Raw genomic sequence first — 13,337 nt, 5'->3', positions numbered from 1 at the left:
CCCAGGGACTTGGGTGACCCCTCCGCTGAGAAGAAGCAGACGTCGGAATAAGGTCTGAAGGGTGAACTACCGTAGGTGAACCGCGGGGACGGAAGAGGTGCTGCGGAGGAGAGGGAAAAAAGGCTGGGGGGTGGAGGACCAAGGGCCAATCTCGGTTTGCAGACACTGGAAGAGCTTGCGGTGTGTTGGGCCCTCCCTGGAACTCTGGTGCGCTGTTAAGCTGTAGCTTCTGTTGCTTTAAGCCTCCTGGTCCACCCGCGAGGTGACCTTGCCCTGCCAAGCCCCTGAGCTTGGGGTTCAATGCCTAGGACGTCACACACACTCAGAAAGTCTGACAGAGAAATCCTCTGGTCTAGCACACTTATTCAGGGCACCTCTCCACTGGGCAGCTTGGGGACAAATGAGAGCCAAAGACCCCCAAGGGACCAGCCCAGGGTCATGAGGTCATGCAATCATTTAGGGCTGGGTAGCATTTTTCTTAAGGTGAGGGGCATGGACGGGTCAGGGAGTGTTAGGTGAGCACAGGTACCAATTTTGGTAGGACTACGTGGCATTCAAGAGAGATTTCTGGTTTGTGTGCTGTTGGAAAAGGGCAAGCTACCTGTTTCCATGGTTAGAAGCAGATGTTCTGTGATCTTAAATTTTCCTCAGTGGCTTTAAACGTACTTGCACCCTCTAGCCTACTAATTTCACATGTGGGACAGCCATTTTAGGAAACTGACCTACTAGAAAAAGTTTTGAACGTAATGTTCATTATGGGATTATTTATAATAGAAAAATAACCTAAAACATCCACAAGGGAAGTGGTTAAATAAACTAACATCTTCAGAATGAGATATTTTGCAGTCACTTGTGATGTTTTCAACTTTTAAAGTAGTTTCAACATCAATATAAACATTTTCTATATATAATAATCCAGCACTGACTCTTCAACAAAGAGTTGATGAGTTGGAGAAATGCTTTATTTATGCTAAATTAAAAATGCAGGGTATAAAATTACATATGAGATATGATGTATGTACATCTATGTTTTAAAAAATAAGAAAAAAGAAAAACTATTTGTACATAAGAAATACATCAAAGTTCTTATGTACTATTTGTACATAAGAAATACATAATAGTAGTTATTTCTGGGGAGTAGAAATATGGTTGATATTTTTCTTCTTTTGTTCTACCTTTGCATTTTCTCCAATATTTATTGCTTTTAAGTAGGAAAAAATAGAATAAAAATTAATGGAAAAAAGGCACAGTTTAATAGCATTCCTTCCTCAGAGTTCATATATTCAAAAGTAAATTATTGAGCATACTGTGTGTACTCATTTCAGGATTGGTCACAGGAGGAGGATGAAACATAATCCTTGCCTTAAAAGAGAATATCTTCTAGCAGGGAAGCTGAGACATATACACAGAAAACAGCTGGGCATCTGTACAAGGCAGTGTGGGATGTTGGTTCCAAAGTTTAATGGCAAGGATAAGAGCTCTACATTTCCCACATAAATTTTGTACTTATTTTTTTCAAACAGCATTTGCGTCCAGCATCAGGCTATTGCACTACACACAGCTTCTTTAGTACCAGCTTCCCCTGGTACCACTCCTGGGGCAGACAGGGTGGGGTGGGGGCAGGAGGCCTGTTCCTCAGGAACTATGTCTTAGCCCCGGGGGTACTGGCTGCTCCATCCATTTGCTATGCCTGTATTCTTTAGAGTTCTCTTCTCACTAGGCAATACCTTGTTACTACAGTCCCGTTATGGTTAATACATCTTTATATTAATCTTTCCCTGTTCAAATTATTGTGTGGTTTCTATCTTTTCATTGGTACCAGACTGATACCCCCAGCATCTATATATTTTTTTGGGGAGCAGGGACGCATGCTTTTAATCTATGCTTTATGGACAATTTTGTAGACTTCAAGGAATGCTTTATCATAAGCTTTCCCCGGGTTATTATGTAGATTCGTTCCAAACAACAATATTTGGAAAAAATTCTGATCCCTTTGCTGGGGGAATAAGCCTATAACTCCAGAAAGGAAACAAACATTCAGATAATGAAGAAATGAATACAGGAGAGAAGCTTCTGTGACCCTTGTTCTGCTTTGTGTTGGATTCAAGATTCTTGAAATAGCCAAGAGAATTTGATTTGCTACATTTAGAAGTCTAGGTAATTAATTTACAACACTGGCTTAAATGTTTAGAGCGATCTTGCTTTTTAGATTTGTAAGTCTGCCCTGTTAGGCATTTAAAGTGTTTGAGAAAATCAGGTACATTAAATTTATAACTGTAGTCTGAAATGTTGAAGGAAATTTGATTAATTAATGCTGTAAATCTCAAATGTTTAAGGAGGATCAAATCTACTAACTTCAGAATTAATTCAACAGTCATCAAAGAACAAGTGATTATTCTTATTTTTATATGAAAAATTACTAGATTTATAATGGAATAATAAGATTTATAAGTTGAATTTAAAGCCTTAAAGAAAAGCTAGGTTTTAAAATGGGCATCTTGAGTCAGCAACTGTAACATTCTTTTCTATCCCCTAACCTACCCCCAGATGTTTAAAGTTGCAGGTCTATAACTCCTAACTGTATAGTCTAAGGGAGACCTCTCCTCTGAGCTCCAGATAGCAACATGTAGTTCTTTGCTTGGAATGCTCTTGAGGGACTGCTGACCAACATGAACAAGTTAAAACCTTCTCTGACACCTGAATCCATAAACTGCAACATGTATCACCTTTACGTCTCCCTTCCGCTCACCATACTCCAAGTCAACTCATTGAAGCACTTCCCTTCCATTAGATATTCAGAATCTGTCCGTCTGTCTCATTTCCTGCAGCCAGCAGCCCAGCCCAGGCCATCATTGTCCTTTGCCTGAAATGCTTCATTGGCCTCTGAGCTGGTCCCTAGGGAGTATCTACACAAACCAGACCGTGCCACACCCCCCTTAAGGCCCCTCGCCAGCTTCCCCGTGTATTCTAACATCTCTCTGCCTCTGTCATCCTTCCTTAAGTTCTTCACATAAGCCAAGCTTCTTCCTGCCTCGAGGTCTTTGCACTTGCAGCTCCCCCTGCCTGGAATGCCGGTCGGCCTGTTCCTCCTATGGCTAGCTCCATCCTTCACGTCTTAATATAAGTGTCACCTCCCCCAGACAATCTCCGCGACCCCTGCCCCTCATTATTCTCTATTCAGTGTCTTTTTTTTTAAAATTAGCATTCATCGTAATATGCCTATTTCATTATTATTTTTGTTGCGTGGCTGTCTCTCCCATGACAATGTAAACTCCAATAAGGCAGGGACCACGTCTGTCCTGTGTGCTGCTATAGCTCCAGTGCATACAACACTAGTTCTCCGATTCTGGTGGCTAACCAAGTAGGCACTCTAAACATTTTTTCAGTAATTAATTTAAATATACCCAACTATATCAAGATTATGTTAAAAAAAGATACAAGGCAGTATGTGGAGTGTAAATTCCACTTGCATTTCTTACAAATTTTGTACACACCTACTGGGGACACATGAGAAACTAGTACTTGTGGTTGCTTTTATGGAGGGGTCTGCATGTCAAAGGAGGGAAGGTAGTGAGAATTTGAATTTTATGACCTTGTTTCCTGTTTGGATATTTTACTATATGCCTGTATTTTCTCTTATAATAATAAGCAGGAAATGTGGAATGCCAAAAATGTAGGAAGAATCTAGGAATAAAGGACAGTCATTTAAGTGGAATAAATTTAGCTTTACGAAAAGCCTACAACATTGTCTTTATTTTCCTCCTTCCACTGAGGACCCGTGAGAGCTTCCTCTGGCTCTGACCCTAGTCTGCAGCCTGGCACTTAACAGGCATTGTAGCTATTAGCACTGTGGATAAGAGCAAAGGCTCTGGACTCAAGCACTTGGTTTGAATCCCAGCTCTGCCACTTTACTAGCTATAGGATCATTCACAGCTTTCTTAACTGTATGAACCTCAGTTTTCTTCATCTGTAAAATGGGACAATAGTACTTCTCTTATAGGCCTCTGATGAGTATCCAATGTGATCATGTAAAGTACTTAGCACAGTTGTCTTGCACAAAGTAAGTGCTCACTAAGTGGTAGTTATTTCATCCATTATACGCTGACACCCTAAACTTCCCACTGTTTAGATTTCTGCATGTTAGGGAAGAAGACATCCTATCGCAATATGGCAGGATGGTCCTGTTTATCTGCCAGTTGTTCAGTTTCCACACAGGCAGTCTCCACATCCATCTGCACAGCCAAGATTGGGAAGGTGCTTGATTATTTTATTGCATCTTAACCTTATAAAGTTGTATTAACGAATAAATGGAAATACCAATAGTAGTAGTAAGAAGTCTGTACCTATCAATTAAGTGAAAAGACAATCTACAGAATGGGAGAAAATGTTTGCAAATCATATCTGATAAGGGACTTGTATTCAGAATATATAAGGAAATCTTATAATTCAATAATAAAAAGACATAAGCCAATTAAAAAGTGGACAAAGAGTTTGATAGACATTTTTTCCACAAATGTGCAACAAGCACATGAAAAGATGCTGCGTACCACTAATCATTAGGGAAATGCAAATCAACAGCACAGTGAGATATTACTTCATTCCTAGGATGGCTATATATACTCAGTAAGACAGAGACTAGCAAGCATAGGCAAGGATGTGGGGAAACGGAAACCGCATAGTGCTGGTAGGAACGCAAAAATGGTGCAGCCACTTTGGAAAACAGTTGAGCAGTTTCTCAAAGTGTTACATACAGAGTTACCACATGACCCAGCAATTCCACTCTTAGGTATCTACCCAAGAGAAATGAAAACAAACATCCACCTAAAAACTTGTACATGGATGCTCATCACAACATTATTCATAATAGCCAAAAGGTGGAAAAACGATGAATGGATAAACAAAATGTGGTATAGTCAGACAATGGAATATTATTCTGCAATGAAAAGGAATGAAGTACTGATACATGCTACAATATGGATGAATCTTGAAAAGCATATGCTAAGTGAAAGCCAGACACAAAGGTCGCATATTGTAAGATTCCATTTATGTGAAATGTCCAGAAAAGGCAAATCCATAGAGACAGATGAGCAGTTACCAGCAGCTGAGGGACTGGGTGGCGGGGGCGAAGGGGTGAAGGGGTTGGGGTAGAGAGTGACTGCTTATGGGTACAGGGTCGCTTTTAGGGGCAACAAAAATGTTCTGGAATTAGGAAGCGGTGAGAGTTGCACAACCTGTGAATATAATAAGAACAGCATACACTTTAAATGGGTGAATTATATTCAATAAAGGGAGTATGTGTATCCTTAGCTCTTTATAATTGATGTAAAGAGAAATTGTTAGATGTGTTGAAAGGGATGAATCTTGAGCCTCCAACTCCATGTTCTTATGCCCGTTTTTTGATTAGTGAAGGAAAACAATCAACTTGAAGATATAGTAGGAAAGGCAGGAAATAGATCATCAAAGACTGTGGCAAATATGCAGTTGTAATTGGAAACGTTATACCATTTTTCATTCCCTAGGAAGAGATGTGCCCTGTTGTCAAGATAAATTTGTTGTTTGACTTTTGCACTTTCAACATTAGTCACATTTTCAGAAACCAATTATGTATGAAAGTAGGGGTCTGCGTAAACACTGTCATCGGAAAGCAAAAGATCACTTAGCCCCTATACTTCTCCTTTTTTTAAAATGCTAGATCACCAAGCAAATGTCTGCTATGGAATAATTCAGCAGATAGTAGGATACTGCACATAATTATTTGGGTCATTGGAAAATGCTAATGTCCGTGAAAAAATGAACAACTTTTGATTTATAATCAGTCTTGCAAGTTTAGTAAGGAAAAGTCAGCCCTGGAAAGCTGTTTCACTTTGGCCTTAACTAAGTATGTAGCTAATGGTGACATAAGGAATAAGGATTATTCATAAATTTCACAAAACTGAAATTCCAGAGGTTGGTGGTTGGCTCATCAGCAGCTCAGCGATTTCTGAGGTCCAAATCAGTTCTGCTAAGAGCTGGGGATAAAATGGTGGACAATAGAGAAAGAGCCTTGTTCTCCAGAAGTCAAGTGGAGGAGGAAGAATAAAATAATAACAATTACTTAACAGATTCTCATTAGTCACCGATTTTGTATTTGTGCCTGTGCCTACTCTCTAAAATGTATTTGTGACCTCAAAACCAACACTGGTGGCATCTTTGAGGTCACTTGTGGACATGTGCATGTGCAGAAGGGCAAAAAATTTGAGTCACCCAACATTCATGTTCCCAACTGAGGTCAATTCAGCTCTTATGCTGTAAACAAGTGTCCTTTTTGTGGTCTATTTAGTGCCAAAATTGTTCACATTTTTGTGCTTTTTGTTGGTGGTTCTGATTTAAAATGGCCCCCAAGTTCAGTGCCGAGGTGCTGTGTCGTGTTCCTGAGCGCTAAGATGTGGCTGATGGAGAACATATACTATGTGTCAGGTAAGTTTCAGGCCGCCATCAGTCCTCGTGCTGTTGGCCCTGAGTTGAGTGTTAACGAATTAATGATCTATAGTAAATAGCAATGTCGGAGGAGCTCAGCTCTCAGCTCCAACAAAGGCAGACCTGCCACCCCCTTCTCTCCATCCCCAGGCAGGAGCTGGCAGGAGATCAGACGCTACTGCAGTTCAAAGTAGCTCATGAACAAAGACTGTAAAGTTGCTAAGAAACCTGCTTTTTCCGAGGGTTCACTGAGTGGTCTTTTGTTTCTCTGGCATTGTGTGTATGAATGGGAGTGCATCAAGGGCCATCATCCTACCAGCCCTGAATCTAGTCAGACTTCAGGGTAAGAACTCCATCATGGAGCCCAGGGATGGCCAAGCCAGACAGCCCAGGCCTTGAGGGGGAATAAAACAGGAGGCAGCTGCCTGAGGCCAGAGGTTGGCAGAGCTCTGAGCAGCTGCAGGAAGGAAGCTTTGGATATTGAATCCTGGACCCACTTCAGCAAAAGCCCAGAAGCCCTGGGGTGGGAGACACCAACAGAACCTGAAAGGGGTCCCACTCTCATCCCCTCGCTGAACTTGGAAAAGAAATCCTTAACAAGATCAGGGCCATTGTGAAATACTAGATGCAAGATTTAGAGAACTATTAAGTTGGTGCAAAAGTAATTGCGGTATAAAAGGTTACAAATTGCAAAAACTCCAATTACTTTTGCACCAACCTAATATAAGAGTCCAGCTGACCATTATCTAACTTGTTCCCCTTCTCCACTGTCATATGGAGAATCTGAGGCGTAGGGAAAGGAAGGGACTTTCTCAAGAGCACTCTCTATCAGAAGAACGTCTGTGGGCGGTGAGAACAGGGAGAAAAGGCCTAAAGCATAATCGAAACTGTATTATTCAAACTACGTTTGTCCATTCATCAAATACTTAACGAGCCCTTAGGAGGAGCCTCAAAGCCCCCATCCCAAGGAGATACAGAGAAAGAGAATTCAAAACTTGGAGCAAACTGCCAAGTACTCTAAATCTGTCTCTGAGGAAGTGCAGCCACCACCAGAGCTCCCACTCGGTCCTGCCAAGCACGGCAGATACGTTGGCTTCTCCTCTCACTGTGGGTTTGGGAGGAAGAGCAGCTACATGGCTGAGAAATGTAATCTTCCCGTCTCCAGGGAGGACGGCCCTTTCCTCCCAGTGGGCAGTGACGCGGAGGAGGCAGGTAGGGCCAGCTGCCTTGCATTTGTTTCTCCTTCTGGAGGCCTTGGGGGCCTACTCTGTGCCCAGCTCCTTGAGCAAGTCATTGCCAGTTCCAGACATCAGCCAAGGGCACATGAATCTCCCACTCTGCCCAGCATAAAACCTTCTAATGGTTTTCACTGCTTTTAAAACAGGTATCAGGGACTCCTTGACATGGCCCTACAGCGTCTGGCGTCTGCCTGCCTCCTGCTTCTTGTCTCTGCTTTCTCTCCCACTCCGCTCCAGCCTCACTGACCTTCACATCTGTCAGGTCCCTCCACAGCGTCTTCGCACGTGGCCCCCAACACCTGGAATGTTTTTCCCTCTTCTTTTTTTCCCCTAGTAAAAGAGTTTAACCTTTTTAAAGAAACCATTACAATTTTTAGAGTTATTTTATTCAAATTTATCTTATCTTTTTATAAAAGATTTTTCAAAACCAAACCAAACCAAAACAATACAAGTTACAAAAGAAAATATCGCCCCTCCCAGGGCTGAAACCTGCCAGTGACCAGTGAAGACTCCCCGCTTTCTGCAAATTAGCCTTCTCCAATCCGTGGTCCACAGCGCCCTCTGGTGGGCCCTGCATGACAGCACCAGTGGGTAACTTCTGCTCATAGTCACCCGCAGCCTCACACCAAGGCTCAACCATAGGACCAAGCATCATCCAAACCTCCTCATTTTACTGTGGGAAACTGAGGCCTAGATAGGGGTCAGGATGTGCGCAAGATCTCACTGAGTCGGTTGCAGAGCCGGGCCACCACAAGGCTTGACACAAATCTAATACTCAAACGCATCAAAATGTTTTGGTAAGTAGGGACTTGTGGCTAATGGGTGAGCATCAAAATGAACTAAGTTTATTTCATATAGTCACAACCCTCCTGAAATCCTCCACTACTGGGGTGCGGTCTGTAAACCCCTTTGGGAGCCACCCTGCCTAACTCTGTGAGCTCACCTCTTTCTGTGCCTCCAACATAGGAGCCCCTCCCCGCCTCAGGGCCTTTGCACCAGCTGTTCCCTTTGCCTGGAACTCTCTCACCCATATTGCCTCTTGGTTCACACTGGTTTTTCCGCTCTCGCAGACAGGTATTCCCTGACCACCTTCCCCGGTGTCTAAAATATCTCGTTTTATATCTTTCATAACTATTCACATCTGACCTCAGCCTGGTTAGTTGCTTTAGGTCTGCCTTTTTCCCCACGATGGCTGTTGGGAATTTGTTCAGTACCCAGCAGAGGGCCTGGGTACTGAGAAATTGCTCAATGAATATGTGGGGAATGATAGAATGGAGAAGGAGAATGGCGCATGCCCAGGAATAAACCAGAGACCACGTTAGAGAAAGTCTGGAGGTTTACTCAACCACAATCACAATCACAATTGTACATATAAGTCACTTCTTCACAAAGGCTCACGTTTTTAGGCAGGAGAAGAGAGGTTGGCAGTCTTGAGCTTTCTCTATGGAATCCCTGTCTGACTTCTCAAGGAGGCCCCTGTAATCTTGGGACCCCAGGTCTTCAAACCCAAACAGAACAGGAGCTCGACCCTGTTACCTGGCATGGCTGAATCGAAGCCATTTTGGGAGTGCATGTTAAGAGGACCTTGTCACTTGGAATGTAGGTCCAGTACCCATCCCAGAGGTGGCAGTGGGCCTTGGCTCAAGTTTGAACTAAAATATTACTTGGATTTTCACAAAGAGCATCAGTTGAAAGGAGAAGAGAATTCCAGAACAGGACTGTACTCTGTGCCCCTCTCCCACATTTAGAAATCAGAAACCATTAAAAAATCATCGCCTCCTAGGAATTAAAAAAGATCACCCCATCTGTAAAAACTGGGGATCACTGAAGCCAGAACTCCAGGTTTCTCAGTTACTACTGTAAAGTGCTTTGCCACTCTTCTGAGACTCCAGAAACTAGGACACGGAGATGCAGGGAAACAAGTATGGAGCCATTTTCAAGGACATCACCTATTTGTTAAGGAGAAAAAAAAGAAATCAACAGGTAGGAGGTTTGAAACGTGAATATAATGTGGACTTTGGGAATCCATATGCCCCATCTTCAGTAAGAACTGTTTTCTTCCCTGGAGAAACATCAGATCTCTTCAACAGATGAATCCCCTTCAGCCTCTAAACTGTGTCCTCCTACAGGGGGAAATCGACAGCTCCTGGACTGTTTTACAAGTTGAGAGCTCCAACTGCAGGCATAAGATGGGATGGCTTTTCAAGCTCGTGCCTGCATTTTTAGCCACCACCAAAGGTCTTGTACTACACAACAGAGATGCTCGCTCTTTCCATTCTGAAATGTTTCTGGAGTCCCCCTCTGGACAGGCCGCTGGTGGGCCACACGGTCCTACTTTGTAGCCACTCTTTTTTTTCTTCTTTTTTTGCGACCTCATGCTCAGAATAAAGGCTTTAGAGGAAGAGGGGTTCACATTCTCATCCCTTACCTGGCTGACAGCCTCTCCACAGGCTCCTGGCCGTGTTATCGGGGCATCAGCTGGGAGTGTGAGTAGGAACCTGAATCCTTGACACAGCTGGATTTCATAAATGAGGCCAAAACAATGCGTGGCGAGTATTTGCAATCAACCAGTTGGTCAGCTAAGCAATGACCTTGTCTCCTTCCATCCCCTATTACATACTGTGTCAACAGCCAGCACCTACAGACGCGGGTTTAGCAATGACAAATGTTGTAGTGCTCATCCCTTGTTGAAGGTGTAAAACCAGACTCAATACGAGACCCAAAGGACAGGAGAGGGGAAGGCTGAGGACGTTTGCTGTTGCTCCTGCTTTCCACGTGAGCCCTGGTTGTGCCGAGGACACTGTCACCCATTTGGAGTGGGACCGTTTGGAAATCCAGCCAGTGCTCTGCACTGTCTGGGGCTGGGCTGGGGGACTGCAAGCACGGCTTCCAACCAGGGCCCTCTTCTAGGCCACAGACTAAACGAGCTGTCCAGCTGCCCTTTTAATCTGGAGTGTCACTCACACTGACTAGGACAACATCTGGTCTCTGCCCTCGGGAGGCTCCTCTGCCTCAGAACCTGCTCTAGGCCCAACGGCTCCTGCCTGAAATTAGACATGAATAAACACACACTCATCCAGTAGGAACTGCATACACCACCAAAAATGTTCCTCTCCCCCCAACCCTGCCCCTTTATGTTTGTCTAGCAAAGGCACTAGGAAATGGTTCAAGTTTAGGGATTTGCTGTACATTTGCATTTTTTTTCTTTTTTAAAAGGCACAGTTTTTATTTTAATGATGTTGCATTGCTCTCTGATGATGAATCCTAACTCGACTCTCTGAATTGCAGCACTTGCTGTTATCCTAGATTCTGGAAGGGCCTTAGCTTTTGAGTCCTTCCTGTCCAAGGGCCACTTCTGAAGATGTAACACTCATTTGCAAAAGATACTAGGGCTCAAAGCAAGCTTTGCAAGCACAGGGCAACCTCTCCTGCAGACAGGCGGCCAGAGCAGGGCTTGTGCGAGGGCAGGAGAAGTGATGCTTTGCCAGCTGCACGCTTAATTGGGGTGGTTGTGGCTGCGAGTGTTTCTCACCCCCAGATCACTGATGGCCTTGAGATCAGCCAGCATCTCACAAGCAAATTCGTGGCTCTGCTCCCAGATTTATGTCTGTTATTTAATTGGTAAATGACACAATCGAGAGACCCAACTCTAATTGGCATACGGATTTCAAGGATTTCCTCGGCTAGCTGGTGGAAGCGATAGATTGTAGAATGCAATTTCCATTTCTGAATCAGTGGGTGGCAGGCTGGTTACAGAAATGCTTCCTATTAGTTTGGGAGCCCTCTGGGAGTCTGACACGTAATTAACAAAGCAAAAGGTAAACAGGCAGGACTGGCATGGAGCTGGGTTATGCACCTGGTCCTGGGATATTGGGTTCTTTTTTCCACTGCAGCTGTGCTGGTGGTGGGAGGTGGCAGGGCTTTAGGTCTGCATTGAGGACCATGTCCTACCAAGGCCTCTCTTAGAAGCTGATGGACACAGCGCCCCAACACCACTAACCTGGGATTTCAGACTGTCTCTAGGCTGGGGGCTATCTTGATTGTATTACACTCGGGGGGCTCCTTTAATCACAACAGTCTAGAAATCCATATTGGATGCCAGTATACCTGGATCCTACGTAGCATTCCAGTTTGTGATCCAATCACAGAGTTCTTTAGAAGTTCTAGAGTTCTATATATATAGGAGAACAGGAGCCACGATGAGGTTGGAGGCTGGGCATCTTGGCCAGGGTCCCCCCGGGAGGCCTCCGGACTGTGTGAGGTGAGCACTTCATACCTGTTCCTCTCTTGAGCCAGGAGATAGAGAGAGAGAGAGAGAGAGAGAGAGAGAGAGAGAGAGAGAGAGAGAGAGAAAGAGAGAGGAGAGAGAGAGAGAGAGAGAGAGAGAGAGAGAGAGAGAGAGAGAGAGAGAATGGAAGCACTGATAGGAAAATGCAGCCAGAATTTCTAGTTTGGAGAACGTCTACCAAGCCTTTTTCCACAGGCCCAAGGCCATCTGAAACACAGTCCTGAAAAGCTGGCGGCTGGGTTGTCCTTGTGCTGGGAGGGCCCTAAAATGGGCATTTCAAGTACCCAGAGAGCAAGGGGGGACACCCTATATGTCCACAGCTGCAAAGGAACATCTGAGGGTGCAGCTTCTGACCCCAGGCCTGGCAGTTGGCCAGTGTTCAGTACTGAACTCTCTGAGGGCCCCAGGTATGGCCTGTGACTGCATCGCCTGGGCTGTGACAGAGAACAGGAGCTGGACAGTAACTGCAGTTACCCCCACGACAGGCAAACACTAACAGGCTGAAACCAGCGGCCCCGGGAGACTTCCGTCTCTCCTTCTGCAGTTGGGTGGCAATGGTGCTAAGAGTTGCCCCTAACAGGCAAAATTTGCCTCTCTTTCTAAACGACCATCATGTACGAGCCATCAGAAGGCAGGATGACCTTGCAGGACTCAGTTTTGGGTGGCCTAGGGCTGCCCTGGCATTTCTCCCACATAATGCTCAAGGGAACATGGTGACAAAGTTGAAAAGGCCCTCCTGGATTTCCACAATGCCATCCGGGGTTAAAGCAGGCTGCGTTCTCGTGGGGGCCTCTTGTGGGGTCTGCACTCCATGCGACCGCCACACGTCAGGGCGTCCAGGAGCAGACAGACACCCTGCACCAGCTGTAAGAGCCCCTTCACCCCGAACCAGCTGGCCAGCACCTTTACGTTGTGGTGCCCACGGAAGCCCTGTCTCCCTTGGGAGAGGAAGGCTGCAGTGAGTGCCAGGGAGGACCCCCCAGGCTTGCCGAGGGGATGTGTGCGCTCAGTTTCTATTGAATTTTTCCAACACTGTTGAGTTGGTGTGTTCAAACAGCCACTGCTGGGTGGCAGAGGAGGGGTTGCAGGTGTTCATGAAGATCCTGTGCTCCGTGACACTGCAGTCCATGCAACTGCCACTAATGGGGTGGTACAAGCTCTTGTCCTGCAAAACACAGAGATGGTCAGCTGGGCAGCGCTGGGGATGTGAGCACACAGCGGCAGCCGAAACAGCAACGAGGCACACCTGTCTCCTGAGCACACAGTGACACACTGCCCTGCCCCCTTGCAGCTGGCGTTGCCGTGTGCCCGAGTCATACCTACTGGGATGTGGGCAGAAGTGCAGCATGCCACCT

At 45.1% G+C, this 13,337-nt stretch overlaps 1 protein-coding gene across 1 annotated transcript in view; it reads right to left on the bottom strand.

Annotated features, from left to right (window-relative positions):
• Nucleotides 1-9,012: 9,012 nt before the first annotated feature.
• Nucleotides 9,013-13,337, bottom strand: part of GALNT10 (polypeptide N-acetylgalactosaminyltransferase 10) — a 178,605-nt gene continuing 174,280 nt past the window's right edge. The window contains exon 12 of the mRNA XM_033096272.1: nt 9,013-13,147. Coding sequence (XP_032952163.1) covers nt 12,989-13,147 — 159 coding nt within the window. The 3' untranslated portion in view covers nt 9,013-12,988. The remainder of the gene's footprint in view (nt 13,148-13,337) is intronic.

Source organism: Rhinolophus ferrumequinum, chromosome 24, assembly GCF_004115265.2.
Source record: "Rhinolophus ferrumequinum isolate MPI-CBG mRhiFer1 chromosome 24, mRhiFer1_v1.p, whole genome shotgun sequence".
Lineage (NCBI taxonomy): Eukaryota > Metazoa > Chordata > Mammalia > Chiroptera > Rhinolophidae > Rhinolophus > Rhinolophus ferrumequinum.
This window is presented reverse-complemented; position numbering and strand designations above follow the sequence as displayed.